Raw genomic sequence first — 15481 nt, 5'->3', positions numbered from 1 at the left:
ATTGAGTTTTTAGAATAACACATCTGCCAAGATCCCTTTATTTACAATTTGGGAAGTAATTTTACCTCCATATGCAGTTTTAGAGATAATATATGCATATAAAAACAAACATGTTCATTCTTTATACAAATGGTAACTATACACTTTTTTCCACGTACCTGCTTTTTTCACTTAACAACATATCCTGGCAGTTATTCCCTAGCAGCACATGGAGCACTGTGCCTCTAACTCTTGGCCACAAGGGTATTCCATCATGTCGATGTGCTATAATTTAATGAGTCCCCTATGGCTGAACATTTAGGTGGTTTCCAGCATTAACTGTTAACACACAGCTCTGCTGTGAACAGTCTTCATGTGGTTTGTTCATGGGCACAAGTCTCTGAGATAAATTTCTAGAAATGCAATACCTGGGCAAAAGATTATGTGCTCTTATGTTTTTGAAGCATTTTACAAATGTACTTTTAATAATTCAGCAAAATTCAGTGTACATGTGAGTGTCCGTGCAGCCAGTTTTTGTGTTACTGGTTTTGCATTTCACCAGCAGGGATAAATGCAGAATGCCAGGTGAGGAGGAAAGGTGGCATAAGGGAATTGGGGAAGTTGCATGTATGGGTAAGAGAAGCAGGAAGGAGGTTATGTCATTTTTGTTCTAATGACCCCAAAACACATGCTACTTTGAACATACATCACAGTTCAGTTCAGCTCTCATTTCTGTTCAGATTTGTGATTAGCTCTGTTTTGGGTTCCATTGCTCTAGTTACCTGAAGGAATATAGCCATTTATGTATCCCATCTCAATACCAGAAGATACATTTAGCTTTCCCAAGCCAGTTTACCCACCCAGATTTGCTTTGGTGTTCTCTACCTCTCACCTGTCACATGAATTCTCTCTTCCCATTCTCTCCTATTCAATGTCCCCACTCAATTTCCACTGTTCTTTGGTCAGGTTTCTCTGCTAGCAGCCAGTCACACCTCCAAGCCATCCTTCCCTAAGTGATGCACTACATTGGTTAACATCCTCCTTCCCAGCTAGATATTCCAGGTGCTTCTACCTGAAAAAATATGTCTCATTCATCTTTATCATGAACACACCATTCCAGTCACACCAAATGCTGTGCGTGCTCCACCTGTTAGCCCTGTCACATGCCATCTCACCTCCCATCCACTGAGCCAGTTTTGCCCATTCTTCAGATTCAGTGCAGGCCCAGCTTTCCCTTTCTGGCTTACAGCTGAGCTCTCCTGTCTCTGAATTTATCATTTTGATTCTTTGTTAAGATATAATTAGCACACAGCACTGTACAGGTCTTAGGTATACAGCATAATACCTTACATATATATTGTGAAATGATTACTATGATAAGTTAGCATCCATTATTTCACACATATTTAAGGGTTTTTTTCCTTGTGATGACTACTCTTAGGGTCTACTCTCTTTGAAATCTACCATCCAGCAGTGTTGCCTATAGTCGCCATGTTGTACTTATAAGGTACATAAGTACTGGGGCTGTAATGGTTTCTTTTGACCACCCTGCCCCTCCCCTCTGGGTGATTTCTTTTTCTCTGAGTTGGGGTGAGAGGTGGTTGTTTTGTTTTGCAAGACTCCACCTATATAACTGAGATCATACAGTATTTGTCCTTCTCTGACTTATTACATTTAGCATAACACCCCCAAGGTCCTTGTTTTCACAAATGGCAGGATTTCCTTCATTCTTATGGCTGAATAATATTATATTGTATATCAACTTCTTCATGCATTCATCTGTCAGTGGACTCCTCTTTCCATGTCTTGCCTGTTGCAGACAGTGCTAAGGAATGTGAGTGTATAGCTGTCTCTTTAACATAGCATTTTCATTTCCTTTGGAAATATACCAGGAGTGGAATTGCTGGGTCATATGCTAGTTTTATTTTTAACTTTTTGAGGAAATGCCATACTGTTTTCCATAGTGGCTGCACCAATTTATATTCCCACCAAGAATTTGTGGGATTTCACAGGGGTTTTTTTCTCCACATCCTCACCAGCATTTGTTATTTCTTGTCTTTTTGATACTAGCCGTTCTGACAGGTCTGAGGTGTTTTCTCATCGTGGTTTTGATTTGCATTTCCCTGATGAATGCTGATGTTGAGCACCTTTTCCTGTACATACTGGGCATCTGTAAATCCTCTTTGGAAAAATGTTTATTCAGGTCCTCTGCCCATTTTTTAATTGGATTATTGTTTTGCCATTGAGTTGTACAAGTTCATTATATATTGTGGATATCAATCTGTTATCAGATATATAGTTTACAAATATTTTTCCAGTTCTGTAGGTTGTCTTTTCGTTTTGTTGATTTCTTTTTCTGTGCAGAAGCTTTTCAGCTTGATGGGGCCCTACTTTGTTTCTTATTTGTTGCTTGTGCTTAGGTGTCATATCAAAAAAATCATTGCCAAGCAGCTATATTCTTATGCTTTCTTATAGATTTATGGTTTCCTGTCTTACGCTGAGGTCTGTGGAACCTTCATAGGGATCACACTGAATCTATAAATGGGTTTGGGTAGTATCAACATTTTAACAATACTAACATGGGACACATTTTCATTTATTTGTGTTGTCTCTGTTGTTTATTTGTGTTGTTTTTCAGATAATTTGTTGTAGAAATGCTACTGATTATTGAATTATTTAGACCCAATAGGGATTTTGGGGGGGTTTCTATATATAAAAATAGACAGTTTTACTTCTTTTCTAATTCTGATGCCTTTTATTTCTTGCCTGATTGCTCTGGCTAGTTTGTTTTGGTTCTTAATCCCACACTGCCTTACATTAGAAGAAGTAGTTTTAGCAGATATGTCTTGTCAGTGAAGTCATATATCATGTATGCATTATATCTTCTGTAGCTACAGTACTTACATAGGCAGTAGGCTATTTTAATAAAGTCATAGACTTTATTAAAGCTAGAAACAACCCTTAGTCATTTTTCCTAAACCCCCATTTTACAGGTAAATAAACAAGCTCCAAGGAGATTACGTCATAATTCAAAGTCACATAACATTGGATTTGAGAGTATAATGCCATCTCCTCCTTCTGGCACCTGTCTCTTTTTACCCCCGTCTCTTTTGCCACCCTGTCTCTCTGACTTCATATAAGAAATATTTGTTCCAGGCTAAACACTAATGCAGAAAAAAATAACTTACCTTGCACCCACTTGTCCTGGGAAGCTTGTGTAGATCCATGAAATCTTCACATCAATATGGACCTACTTAGGGAAAAATATTTTGCAATATTAAATCTAATTATTTAACATAAGTTTGAGCCCCTGAGGTCAGTCTGCTTATAATCAGTCACTTAATTGTAAATGTACATTTTTTAGAGAAGAAGAAACACTAATATTTGGAGACTAGAATTCTGATTATAGCAGTGATCATTACCCTTCATGTTATGTGGAGTTGCTGTCCTTCTGTTGGAGGTGTCCACAGAGGCCACCTGTTCTCTTCCACATGCACCTGAGGTTCGCCATGTACCACTGTAGAACCTCGTACACTTCTGCTCAAATGAATGACTCCATCATCACTGTTGTGAGGACTTGTCTGCAAGACAGCACAGGCATATTTCATCATTTGAACTTGTCTCAGGATGCTGCTTCACGTGTGGTTTTTATTAATACTCTATATGGGAAGACTAACACCAACAGGATCTCAGCAGCAGTAAACAAGGCAGTTTGTGGATCTTTGTGGATAATCTCTGCTTCCCTAACATGCTTTGAATATGGTCTAAAAGTAACACAGTTTAAAGTAATTGTGCTCTAGGCTGTCATCACCTCCTATGGCTGTACAGACACGACACATAGCCATTGTCCAGGTTCTTCGCTTACTGTGGAATTAAATGCTCAGTTCACACATTAACCATGTGCCAGAGAATTAGATGGATTTTTTTTCAGTTCCCTTTTCAATTCATCTGCTACTCATTGCATTCTACCATACATGCTTCTGAGTTCACCAGTCACTTTCAAATTTATATCATTGTCTGTGAGGAACGAATCTAACTTCAGATAGTCGGCATGGAAAAGTATTCGACTAAACCTAGTCTGAAAAAAGCATTCCACTTCTCACAAATGATTCCATATGTATTTATGAAAACAGTTGTCCTGAAATTCTCTAGCTGGCTCTCTGCAGCACTTTTGGCATCCTCTGTTACATCCTGGTACATAAGAGCCATAGAACTACTCTGTAACTCCCTCTACTCAGGTGTTCATGGGAAGCAGCTCTGGAAAATTATAGAAAAATTTACAAAAATTAGAAAAGCACAAGGAATATTAAAATAGATACCAAGTGCATGGTTAAATGTAAAAGCACACTGTGTACATGTGAATACTTGCAAACTCTTAAAATAATAAGTGAATGGTTTTCCTTGAAAGTGATGCATTAAAAATCAGCTTGAGATTAAGACATAAAATGAACAGGATGCTGAATAGTACATGCAGGCATACCATGGAGAGAGTGCGGGATCAGTTCCAGACCACTGCCATAAAGCGAATCTCTTGCCTTCCATGTGTGAAACATGCAAAATCTGTGAAGTGCAATAAAATGAGGTGTGCCTGTACCACCTCGTGTTTAAATGCACAATTCCAAATATGAGTGTGCACATTTATGGAATGTAGAAAAATAGTTACGAAAGTTATGTGGATGGTAGGATTAGAAGTGATTTCTATTTCTTTATGCAGTTCTACATATCACAAATGTTTTACAACAAACATGAGTTTCTATTCTGAGAGAAAAAGAAGGAAAGCTTTCTGTAATTGACCAAACATTTTTCAAACACAATCTGTGTATCATAGTCACTCAGATTTGCCAGGCTCTCTTCCCAAACAGAGCACAGAAGGGAATGTGTGTTTTAAGCTGTACTGATAGTTTATATTGCTGAGTAAAAAGGCCACAGACAACAGGAGGCGTTACAGTATATGGGTTTCAGATACAGACCCGACCTGGTATGAATCTTGGGTTTACTTTTTACCAATTGTTAATTACATCTCTCTGCTTCCTAAGGCTCAGTGTTTTCATCAGCAAAATAGTGATAATCATATTCTATCTCCGAAGTTATAGAGAGGCTTAAATGAGAGTTTATGTTTAGTGCTAAGACAGTGCCTGACACCACACTCAAAAATCATAACTCATGATCTTTAATAAACTCCTTAATAGGGCTTACAAGGCCCTGCATCATTTGGCTCCCATGGCCAATCCTCTCACTAACCATGTATTTCTTGCACGCACAACCAGTATTCTAACAATGAATTTCTCCTTTGCCCTCCACCCCCCAATGCAAACAGCCATTAATGAGCTCTTTTGAATGGGTGTCCTTTCATACCTCGCTCAGCTGTCACCTCCTCTCATCAGGTGTCTCCCAGTTCTCCAGGCAAAGGGACTTGGCCCCATCCTTCATGGGTGAACACTCATGACCACTGCACATTTCTGCGACTCACCCACAGGCTGTGACAGGGTGGGCCACGGACATCTTCTACGCCTTGCCTGCAAATTCAAAAATTTGTTCATGATGGATGAATGCAAAATAGTGCAGTCTGTTTTCCTAGTCTAAGGCTGCCAAGGGGATCATCCTGAAAATTTGAAAACAGATTTCTAGTACTTGTTTCTGGACTATTCTGTTATTGAATGATAACAGAGTCCAGGAAGTTCTACATTTGATGTTAGACTATGGTGTATGCTTTTAGCAGGTTACTTGAGACAAAGACATTGTTAATAAGAAATTTAATAGTTTGCATTCCCAGAATAAAACAGCTATGGGGTTGACTCCAAAATAGTGAGTAGGTTCCACTGTTACCTACAGATAACACCCCATTCCCCTCAGGTCCACTGTCTGCTTCCATGCCAGATTTTATTAGTCTGAATTTTTAAACAATTCTGTAGAACTATAATTAATTGCAAATTATACCCAGGCCTTCACATTATTTTTTGGTGGGAAAAAAGAAAAACATGTGTTTTTTTTTTAACCAGATAAATAGAATTCTGTCTCATTTAAGAAAAAGAACTTGCTGATGCACATGTACTCACAATAGTGCCTTTGAGCGGTGGAAGTTTATAATCAGGTATTCTTCCTAAATGGACGGAGTAAACTGTTTTCTTTGTTTTCTTGTCTCTGGTTAGTTCAGGTGTTCTACAAACATTCCCATCATTTAAATAAGAGTTTTTGATTGATTAAACAATTACCAAAAAAATCCTTAGATGTTTATTTAAAGTTGTCCCATATGGTAAAGCCATTTTAAGGTCAATGCAAAGACTGTCTGATGGTAATAAATGAGAAAAGTTGCTTCTTTCATGAGGAAAATTAAGTTTTGAAAAATGTAAACTACTACCAACTAAGGAAAACTGCTTAGACTTTCAAGCATTAAAAATCCACTGGACACTTATTTCCAAAGGTCACTCTTTTTGACAAAGTTTCAGTCCTAGCTACTGTGTTTTATTTAAGGTTTGGACCTGGTGTTCAAATCACAGTGTAGACCTACTCAAGAAATCTCATCGCCTTCTTAAACAAAGTCCAGATCACATTTTAAAATGCAGTCCAATATTCTTAGGGGAGGATTAAGTTTGGATTTTTGTTTTAAACAGATACAACGTTAAGAACTTAGCTGCCAGGTTACAGCACTGAGCAAAGGGGGTGAACACTGTAGTGGATTTCAAAGGCAGGTTTCAGGGCTCACGCTGGGCTCCTTCTCTCTCCTCACTGTGTCTGCCCCTCCCCCAGCACGCCATGCCCTTCTGGAGGATCTCCAGTCACTCAGACCTCATGGCCCTCCACCACGCCTTGGAACTGGAGTACCTGTAACCACCACACAGCACTTTGAAACCGCACAACTGCCCTGTGACCAGGAACAAATCCAGCAGGCCTGGGTCCCTGTCAGCGCCGGACTGGCGAGCGTACGGCTTTCAACATGGTGACGCACAGCTGCTGTCGGACTTCACCTCTGCCTTTGTGGTGAATGAAGGACCACGTCCATCTCTTCAGAACAGCTGTAGACTAGTACTGTGAATCCGATGAAAATAAGCCATGAGAATGTTCTAGCACAGCATAATGTGTCTTTGCCACATTAACTACATGGTTCAAACCTGTGAAGAAAGGACCTGCAGACGCCTACAGTTTTAGCATCTTCAATGTGACGTGAACAGCTTCTCTAGAACAGCAAACTTGATTGCACAACCAAGACTGAAATGTTTCCTGAGTACCAGTGGGGGATTTTCTTGTAAAGAAGGTTTACTTTTCGGTGTCTCATACCCAGGGTAATCTGTACATCTCTACTTATTTATGAACAGACTTTTTTAAAAACAGCTTTATTGAGGTATAATCCAAGTACCATTCAATTCACTCGAACAGACTTTGTGGGCATCAACTAACTAAAGAGACGATAGCATAAGAAATAAGCAATTAAAGGCTTTGGCCTAATGACACAGCAAGTACTTTGAATTTTAGCACATTGCGAAGTAGTTTAAAGTATGTCTAATTTAAACATATAATATGTACATCACTGAGACAATCATGTACAGAAAGAATTTTTTGTGTAAATTTGTAATAATGGATGATTCTTTTACATATTGTTTAGAAAATGATATTGAGAGGTAGCAATGCCTTGATAGTGAAGTATGAGGCAATATGGGCACAGACTCATGTGCAGTGCCTTATCGAAGTATACTGGGTATAAATATGTAGATAATGGGTTTTTGTTTGTTTTTTAGATAATGTTGTCAAGACCAAAAGCATGGATGTCAAGTGTCAATAGGATTTTGTTTCCCAAATTTTACTTCCCCATCGGCTCATTTTTGTGTGTGTGCTGTTAGGAAGGCCTTGGTAAAATAATTGAGCAGTGTCTTAAGTCATTTGAATAAAAAGTCCTCTTAGAACCTCGCTTTTTCATTTTCAACACTAATGTATTATACGTAACTACTTGGAAAAACTGACTCTTCAAATGTTTCTTGCCACAAAAAGAATGTAGATGATAGACATATTTTGTTAATAAAATGGTTCATGAATCAGAGACCAGCGAAGTTTTCATGTGCTCAGATTATAGTGTCCACAGTTTCTTGTTTAGGTACAGGAGGGCATGACCACATATCTGGAAATTAGCAAAACTTTGCGTTACTCTCACCATGCATGTTTCCTCTGTTTTCCTCCACACCCTCCCTCCACCCTCCCAGGATAGTTCATAGCTAGAAGGGGACATGGCACAGTCATCATCACCAAGGAAATAATGTTACTCTTCACCTGTCGTACATGTCACATGACAAACCTGGGAGATAAAAATTGCCTCCTTCGTTGTACCATAAAAACAGCTTCTCCAAAAGGGATTATTTTGGGCACAGTGTCTTTCACATAGAGAGCCTACCACTGTCATGAAATTACTTTTTGGATGAATTTAATATTATATTGGGGAAAAAAAAAACACCAGCTTTGACCCAAAATAGCTAAAGAGCTACTCTTTTTCTGAAGTTTCATGTTGCTGCTAGAATTAATTGAAAATTCTCTCCAAATTGTTTAATAATTTTTTTTGCTTGAAGCAAACAGAATTTGACAATTTTTTAGCCTTTTCATTGTATGTTTTTGTACTCTGCAGACTGAAAAGACAAAGTTTATCTTGGCCTTACTGTAAAGGTGTGTTGTGTCCACAATTGTGTACAGAATTTTTCTTCATTAATTTTGTGTTTAAATTAATAAAATTGATTTGTGAAGTACTGTAAATTCCTTGATTGTCAGTGTTTTCTTTATCTCTGGGTTATAAGAAATGGCAGGACCTTGGCTGTATCAGAATGCTCATTATCCAATGAATGGAAGTTGTATGAAGTAATTCTAGTAATGGCTTTATCAGTCCTTGAGGGCAATAATCTAGAAGGGAAACAGCTGTTTCTTTGATCACTGTAAAAACAGATGAGTGGAAAAGCTCTTTTGTCTTTCCAAAACTCTAGAAACTGGACCCTCACTCAAATTTATCTACTATGGAACAGAACTCAGCATTAAGTACCTCAAATGGCAGCATAGATTTAGCCACTCAAGTACCCGAGGGACAGCAATATGAAGCAGACTTACCTATATCTCCAACATCTATCTCTAAAAGTGGGCCAGGTTAATCACTGAGGTTATGAAAGAGCGCAACTCGCATCCTCCTGGGGTTTCACTGAAGCACACATCCATCCATACAAACACATGACAACACAGCATGCAGTTGTCTGATCCATTTATCAGGCCCACAATGTAGTTTTCACATGTATGCAGTGAGCCAAGAGGCAGGTGCATGCTCAGACCCTTAAGGAGAACAGAAATTGGGGGAAAGCCTTTAAAGAGGTGGGGGTGGGCAGTGGAAGGATTTTAGGTCTCAGATAAAGATAGTATGCAAATTGGCAAAATGGAGGGCATACCCTCAAAAGATGATTTGTGTAAAGCACCACTTTTAACACAATACCACCTGGCCTAAATGTTTAGGATCCTCTTTGAGGATAGATTAGAGCCACATTTCTCTACCTGGCATTCTAGAGTTTTCAAAATACAGTGTCTGCTTTCTTCCCCATATTCTCCCATTACTGTTCTGAGCGAACCTTCAGTCCACATTCACTGGGCCCTTTTATGGATCAATAGCCCATAGGCATCCCTGTCTCATCTCTGCTTAGAGCACTTCCATTACTATCAATGATCCCCCACCTTCAATCCATCCAAAGCAGGTCCAGCTCCAGTGCCCTCCCCCCAGCATAGCCTTCTTATCCATCAGGGCACACAGTGTGAGCTCCCTGTCTTGAGTGTCTCCCACCCAATGTCCATAGTCTCACAGACAATTCCTATTATTCCTTTCAATACTCACTGGGTCCCCACCATGGGGGCATTGTTCTAGGTGCTAAAGAGAGCCGGTCCCCGATCCTGAGGATGGTGTTGATGGGAGCAGGTAGGAACACACAAGAAAGGACTTAAGTATATGAATGAATAAGATCCATTCACTCAGAAACAATGGAAGTTGTTTCTGGAAAGTTGTTTATGAAAAGTTAAAATGGGGAATATGGGTAAGTGACAGGGTAAAAGTTTCCTTGGAAGGGATGAACAGAGCCAAGATGCTTGAACTGAGATAAAATGCTAACAAGTAAGCAGCGTGTGGAGTTCAGGGGCAGAGAGTATAGGCAAAGGCCCTCAGGGGAGAATACTTTTATTTATTGTGTGCTAGGAGTGAAAAGCATGCCCATGAGTCCAAAAAGAGATGACTCAGGAAAGGAATGGAGCCTAGGAAAGCCCTGAGGTCATGGCAAGGCTTTGGACTCGATTCCAAATGGAATGGGAGGCCACCAAGGGGCTTCCACAGGGCTGTGGCCCAAGCTGCTAGACCCTTTGAAACAACCCTTCTGGCTGCCAGATAGAGAAGGGGCTGTAGTGGGCAAGAGAAGTGGGAAAATAAGCTGTTAGCCCAGGTGAACAATGTCCAGACTCAGAATTGGACGGGGAGATGGACATCTGGGCTTATGTTCAGTGACAGGACTTGCCAATGGGTGGGATGGGTGTACTAGAGGAATGTGGACACCTCCACAGGAGCAGCTCTCACCACCACGGTGGACCATGAGGCCGAGTGGGAAGAGCCTGGCCTCCGCAGGCGGGCTGCCTGGGCTCTGGTCCCAGCTTCCATGACTTAGCTGGCTGAGCTATTTAACTTCTGTGCCCTCATTTCCTCATCTGTAAAAATGGGGCAACAATAACATCTTCAGAGAGTTATTATGAGGGCAAAGTATATGTGTAAAGTGCTTGGGACAGTGCTTGACATATTATTTAATATTGCCTATTACTATGCTCTGCTGGCCAAGTGTTCACATACATTTTTTCCCCCTGACTGAAGGCCCAGTTCCTTGACCACACAGGCCATTTGTAAGGGCACTGAATTATTCTATCCTGGGCTGGGAGACAAGATGCAAACGACAGTCCTGTTCAACCTCAAGCATGGGGACTAGATGGTGGCTATTTAAAAAGAATCAATCACAATGATAAAACAGGCTTCAGTGAGCATCACTGATGGCGTGAGGGGGCTGGCATGGGCAGCCCGGGCAGGCAAGAAATGCATCCCTGAAGAACTGATGTCTGAGCTGAGACCTGAAGGCTGCACTCCACCTGAGCAGAGTGGGGAGGAGGGGAGAGCATGAGAGAGGCCTAGAGGAAGAAGAAGTGCAGCAAGGGAAGACCAGGGAAGGTGTAGGTGCTTTAACTGTCCTAACTTCAGGCTTAGCACTTTCATTGTACATGAGCATGACTCCCCGCACCCCACCCTTCATGGGACAGAGAGAAAGGAGGCTAGGAACAGGCCCCTGCATCCGCACACAGCCCGGCACCCTTCACTGTGAAGATGATTCTACACTACACTTGACTCTAAGTGTTAGGTGTAAGTACTGTCTAGTTGAGCCCCTTTTATTTTACAGACTACAAAACTCAGGTTAAATGCTTTGCCCAAGAGGTCACACACCAAATAAGGCAGAGTCACGACCCCACCCGACTCTTGGCTACAATACAGAATCAAGAAAAGATCATATGCTCTCAGGGCAGTGGAGCTGGCGTGACTTGCTCTGCCACCACAGGCCATGGTAAGCTCGGGAGCCCTCTCTGTGTCCGAGGTGTATTTGGCATCCTGTCCACAGTGAGGACAAATACCCAGTGGTGTGTGAATGCTTTTTCCTTTAAACCTAAGCACCTCAATTCTGTCATCCTTCCAGAGCTTGTTTTAAAATTTGTCTTCCAGTCGGCGTGTATAAATGTCACATACACGTACATTTAGCAATAACTTTTTAATTTGCTTTCCAAAACATCTGAATATGACAGGGTTGTTTCCCAATTCAAATGAATGTAAAGGAAGCCATTTACTTAATCGAATGTACAGGTGATGCCACGGTTACTGTATGTCCATTTAAGACCTGGAAGAAAATTCCTTCCAGGCTCTGGAATGTACCCGCACTACACGCAGCTACAAAAGCCTCAGCTGGGATAGTCCTGTCCATCCGCTCTGGATAGCTTTTTGACAGTCCAAAAAGAGAAGTTTAGTGAAAGTACTTCTTTCTTTTGGTGTCTCTCAGCATGTTTCCATTTCTCTCCATTCTGTGCAGTGATACAAACTGACAGGGGAACTTGTAGCAGAAAAAATGAAAGGGTTTGTAATTTAGGAAACCTTTGGCCCCACTGACTGAAAGCAGGTTGTTTGTAAAAAGGAAATCCTGACCTCAGCTAACTGGCAAACTCTGTCAGAAGCAATAGAAGAAAGCGAAGGAGAAAGAACAGCGCCGGGGATTTTTATTGGCAACAGAAGAAAAACGGATGCTTTGCCAGGGGAAAGCCCTTCAAAGAGAAAACTCTCCAGTGGAAAAATGACATGCCCGGAGCCACTGAGTATGTGACTCCGCAGTTGCCTGGTGGTTCTGTACTGCTTTTGTGAGCTGCTTTGGCTGGGGGAGTCTTCTGCTTGGGACAATGGCTAGACTGACAACCCTGAAACTGGACTCCCTCCAGGTAGCCGAAACTGAAGTCCCTCTTCTACAAGCACTCCATGGCCTTCTGCATCTTCCACCCTGGCCTGACTAGAACTCCAAGACTCCCAGAGGACATTGTGTGTATGAGGTGTGACAGCCGATAAGCTACTTACCGTTTTTCACGTTGGTATCATCCACCAGCTCACCCGCACTTCCTCCCTCCCTCTGCCTGCTGTTTGGCAGGACTCAGCAGTGACCTCTGGGAAACTCAGTAAAAGAACAAAGGTCCCCACAAGTTCTAATTTCCTTATGCCAGTGGTTCTCAGTTGGATGCTTACTGAAATTTCCTGGAAGCTTGGAAAAATACCCCTGCTTGAGCCCCACTCCAGAGATTTTAATTTAATTTGTCTGCATTGGGCTTGAGCAGCAGCCAAAGTAGAGAGACATTGCCTGGTACCAACCAGGTGTGGAAATGGACAAAGAAATGTCATTAAAAATGCAGTCAAATAGCCCTGAAGGGGGAGCTCTCACTCACTACCACTTACTGCACCTTACAGATTCCAGACAGATGCAACTTACCTTTATGCATCTTGACAGGAAGAAACTTACCTTACTACTCCAGCAGAAGGAAGAAAGATTTTCTCCTAGCCTAGCAACAGACACAGCCAGTGGAAAGTCACTACACTTCAAATTTCAGGTTTCTTCCAATGGACATTTTGTTCGCAACAGCCCCTTCCAGGAAGGGAAGATCATATGCTCTCAGGACGGTGGAGCTGGCGTGGAGCTAACTTCAGGCTTAGCACTTTCATTCTCCCCGTTCTCTATGTCAGAATGCTCCTCTCCTTTGTTCTCCGGACTTTGTCATAGTTTGTCCTAAATTGCAATTCTCTGCTATTCCCAAATAAATTAATTTTGCCAGTAAACAACTGGCTATGTCATTTTTGTAAAGGATAACACAGGCACGTGAGAAACACCTCCATCTAGTCCCCTGCCAGCAGGGCTGGGCAACTTGTGAAGTGTGCTTTCTAGCTCTTGACCTTTCCGATCCATTCTGATTCCCATTTGGCCATGTTTATGCACCTGAAATCCTTATGATCCAACTCAAATCCATCCGATCCTCTAGGGAATCACTCCTGTGTCAGAGGTGTCCCCTGGGGCTGGCCACCCAGTGGGGAAAGAGAGATATGTGATAAAAGGAGACCGGGATGAGGTCCTTACTAGATTGCAGGGACTCCTGCAGTCTAGGAGGGCAAATGTTACAAATAATTTTAATTAATAATGGGAGCCCAAAGGGTACAGCAATCAGTGCTGGCTGGGGAAACAAGTCTTATCAAAGGGGGTGACAGTTTCATTGGCCTAAATAAAATGAAGCAAGAATAAGATGTTTATAGGCTCCTAAACCTAGTTGTCTCCCAGCTTAATGAGAGAGAAAGGTAGGTGCCTGAAGGCTGGGAAACACGGGAGGGGTGGCTGCCATAACCTAAGCACAATGGAATAAGGGTCTTCCTAGGGCAGCCCTGGAAAGAGCAACATGAAACCGACAAAGCAGGTGTCCCAGAGGCTGAGCTGGTCATTAGTGGGTGGGTGGGCTTCTCAGATCCTCTGAGACCCTCTGGATCCCCCTTTGTCCATACAGCACTGGAAAGGATCTGGCTAACTCCAGCCATGAACAAAATTGTGTATCATTAAATTAAAATATTACAGCTGAGGGTTGGTTCATTCAAAGTCTTTCTAATACAGAACTAGAAGGCCTTGCTGTCTTTGAAACTAATTTTATATATCATTGAGTGTGTGTATGTGTTGCGATGAACTGTTCTGACGGGCAAGAAAAGTAACCTGGTTTCCCTGATGGCCCCAGAAAGTATAGCAATCAGGCTGAGGTCCTTTACATATAATTGAAAAATAATCACTTTTCCACTTTAAATGAAGGAAGCGAAGCTGGCTGAAGGAGATTAAGAAGCTAAACACTACCTATAAAAGCCCTTATTCTCACCCATCAAAGACATCCTGGAGAGTGAAGGGGTCTCCACTGAAATTCCAGGACCCCTGAGCAGCAGCCTTTGCAGCCTCTCTAGGAGCACCCCCAGCACTCCCTCCACGCACCTCCCTTTAAGGGACTCTGCATCCTTTGAGATGAACCAAGCACCTAGAGGCTGTTCCAATGTCCTTAATACAAGACTGCTTTGACTGTGTCCCTTCCACTTCCTTGTTTACAAGCACAGAGCCAACCTCAGACAAATGACAAGGTGTTGAAAAGGAGGAAAAGAAAAGGAAGAAGGAGAAGAAAAAAACAAGACCAGCTCGTGGGTGAGCAGAGGGGAAAGGTCTGTTGTGTGACCCTGGATGTTGAATGGGATGCCCCTGCACTTGCTCCAGCCCTCGTTTGAGAAAGACCTACACAGGCTCCATCCACAGTTGCAAGGATCAAAGTCCCTTCGAGCACAAGTCCAGACAGCTCCCCAGGGACAAGGACAAAGCGGGGAGGTAAGCTGAGCCAGAGGAGGCCCTGCTCTCTCCACTGGTTTTCAGAAAGGGCCTATTTCACAGCCTCCCCATGTTCCTGTCCATTGGAACCTCTCACTGAGAAATTTCCACAGGCCTCATCACCTAGTCTACTTCATGGTTCAAAGACAGCAAAAGTTTTGTACAATTTTCATTCTTCCCAAAGTAGTTAAAATGCAGGCAAGGCAGGGGAGGGAGTTGATGAAGGAAGCACACGCCCTTATTGGAACAGTATTGTTTTGAAAAACTTCTGCCCTCTGGGGTTGAAAGCGTTTTTTGGCCCAGTGGAATCAAGAGGTGCCGTGATAGCTCCAGAAATGCTTCCAGCTCCTGACCTTGATATTTATTTGCAAAGCCTTACAGGAAATCAGTGCTGTGTGTTCCATGAAAAACAAAGCAAAATGCAGGGATCAGGAAAAACAACAGACTGCTCCAAACAGCCTTGCATCAACAGACTTTAAAGAAAATTAGATGCTGAAAAAATAGTTCCCTTTGACATGTAATCTTTCAACATGCACTGAAGACTCACT

General features: G+C 41.9%; 1 protein-coding gene across 6 annotated transcripts in view; it reads left to right on the top strand.

Annotated features, from left to right (window-relative positions):
- Window positions 1-8643, top strand: part of EYA1 (EYA transcriptional coactivator and phosphatase 1) — a 296080-nt gene extending 287437 nt beyond the window's left edge. For all 6 annotated transcript variants that reach the window (XM_045861482.1, XM_045861480.1, XM_045861481.1 and 3 more), the window contains one exon: window positions 6727-8643. In XM_045861482.1, the coding sequence (XP_045717438.1) occupies window positions 6727-6807 (81 nt within the window). In that variant the 3' untranslated portion in view covers window positions 6808-8643. The remainder of the gene's footprint in view (window positions 1-6726) is intronic.
- The last annotated feature ends 6838 nt before the right edge of the window (window positions 8644-15481 follow it).

Source organism: Phyllostomus hastatus, unplaced genomic scaffold (assembly GCF_019186645.2).
Source record: "Phyllostomus hastatus isolate PE091 unplaced genomic scaffold, TTU_PhHast_1.1 phas_scaffold_21, whole genome shotgun sequence".
NCBI lineage: Eukaryota > Metazoa > Chordata > Mammalia > Chiroptera > Phyllostomidae > Phyllostomus > Phyllostomus hastatus.
Note: the sequence above shows the minus strand (reverse complement) of the source record. Positions and strands in the feature narration are given on the sequence as shown.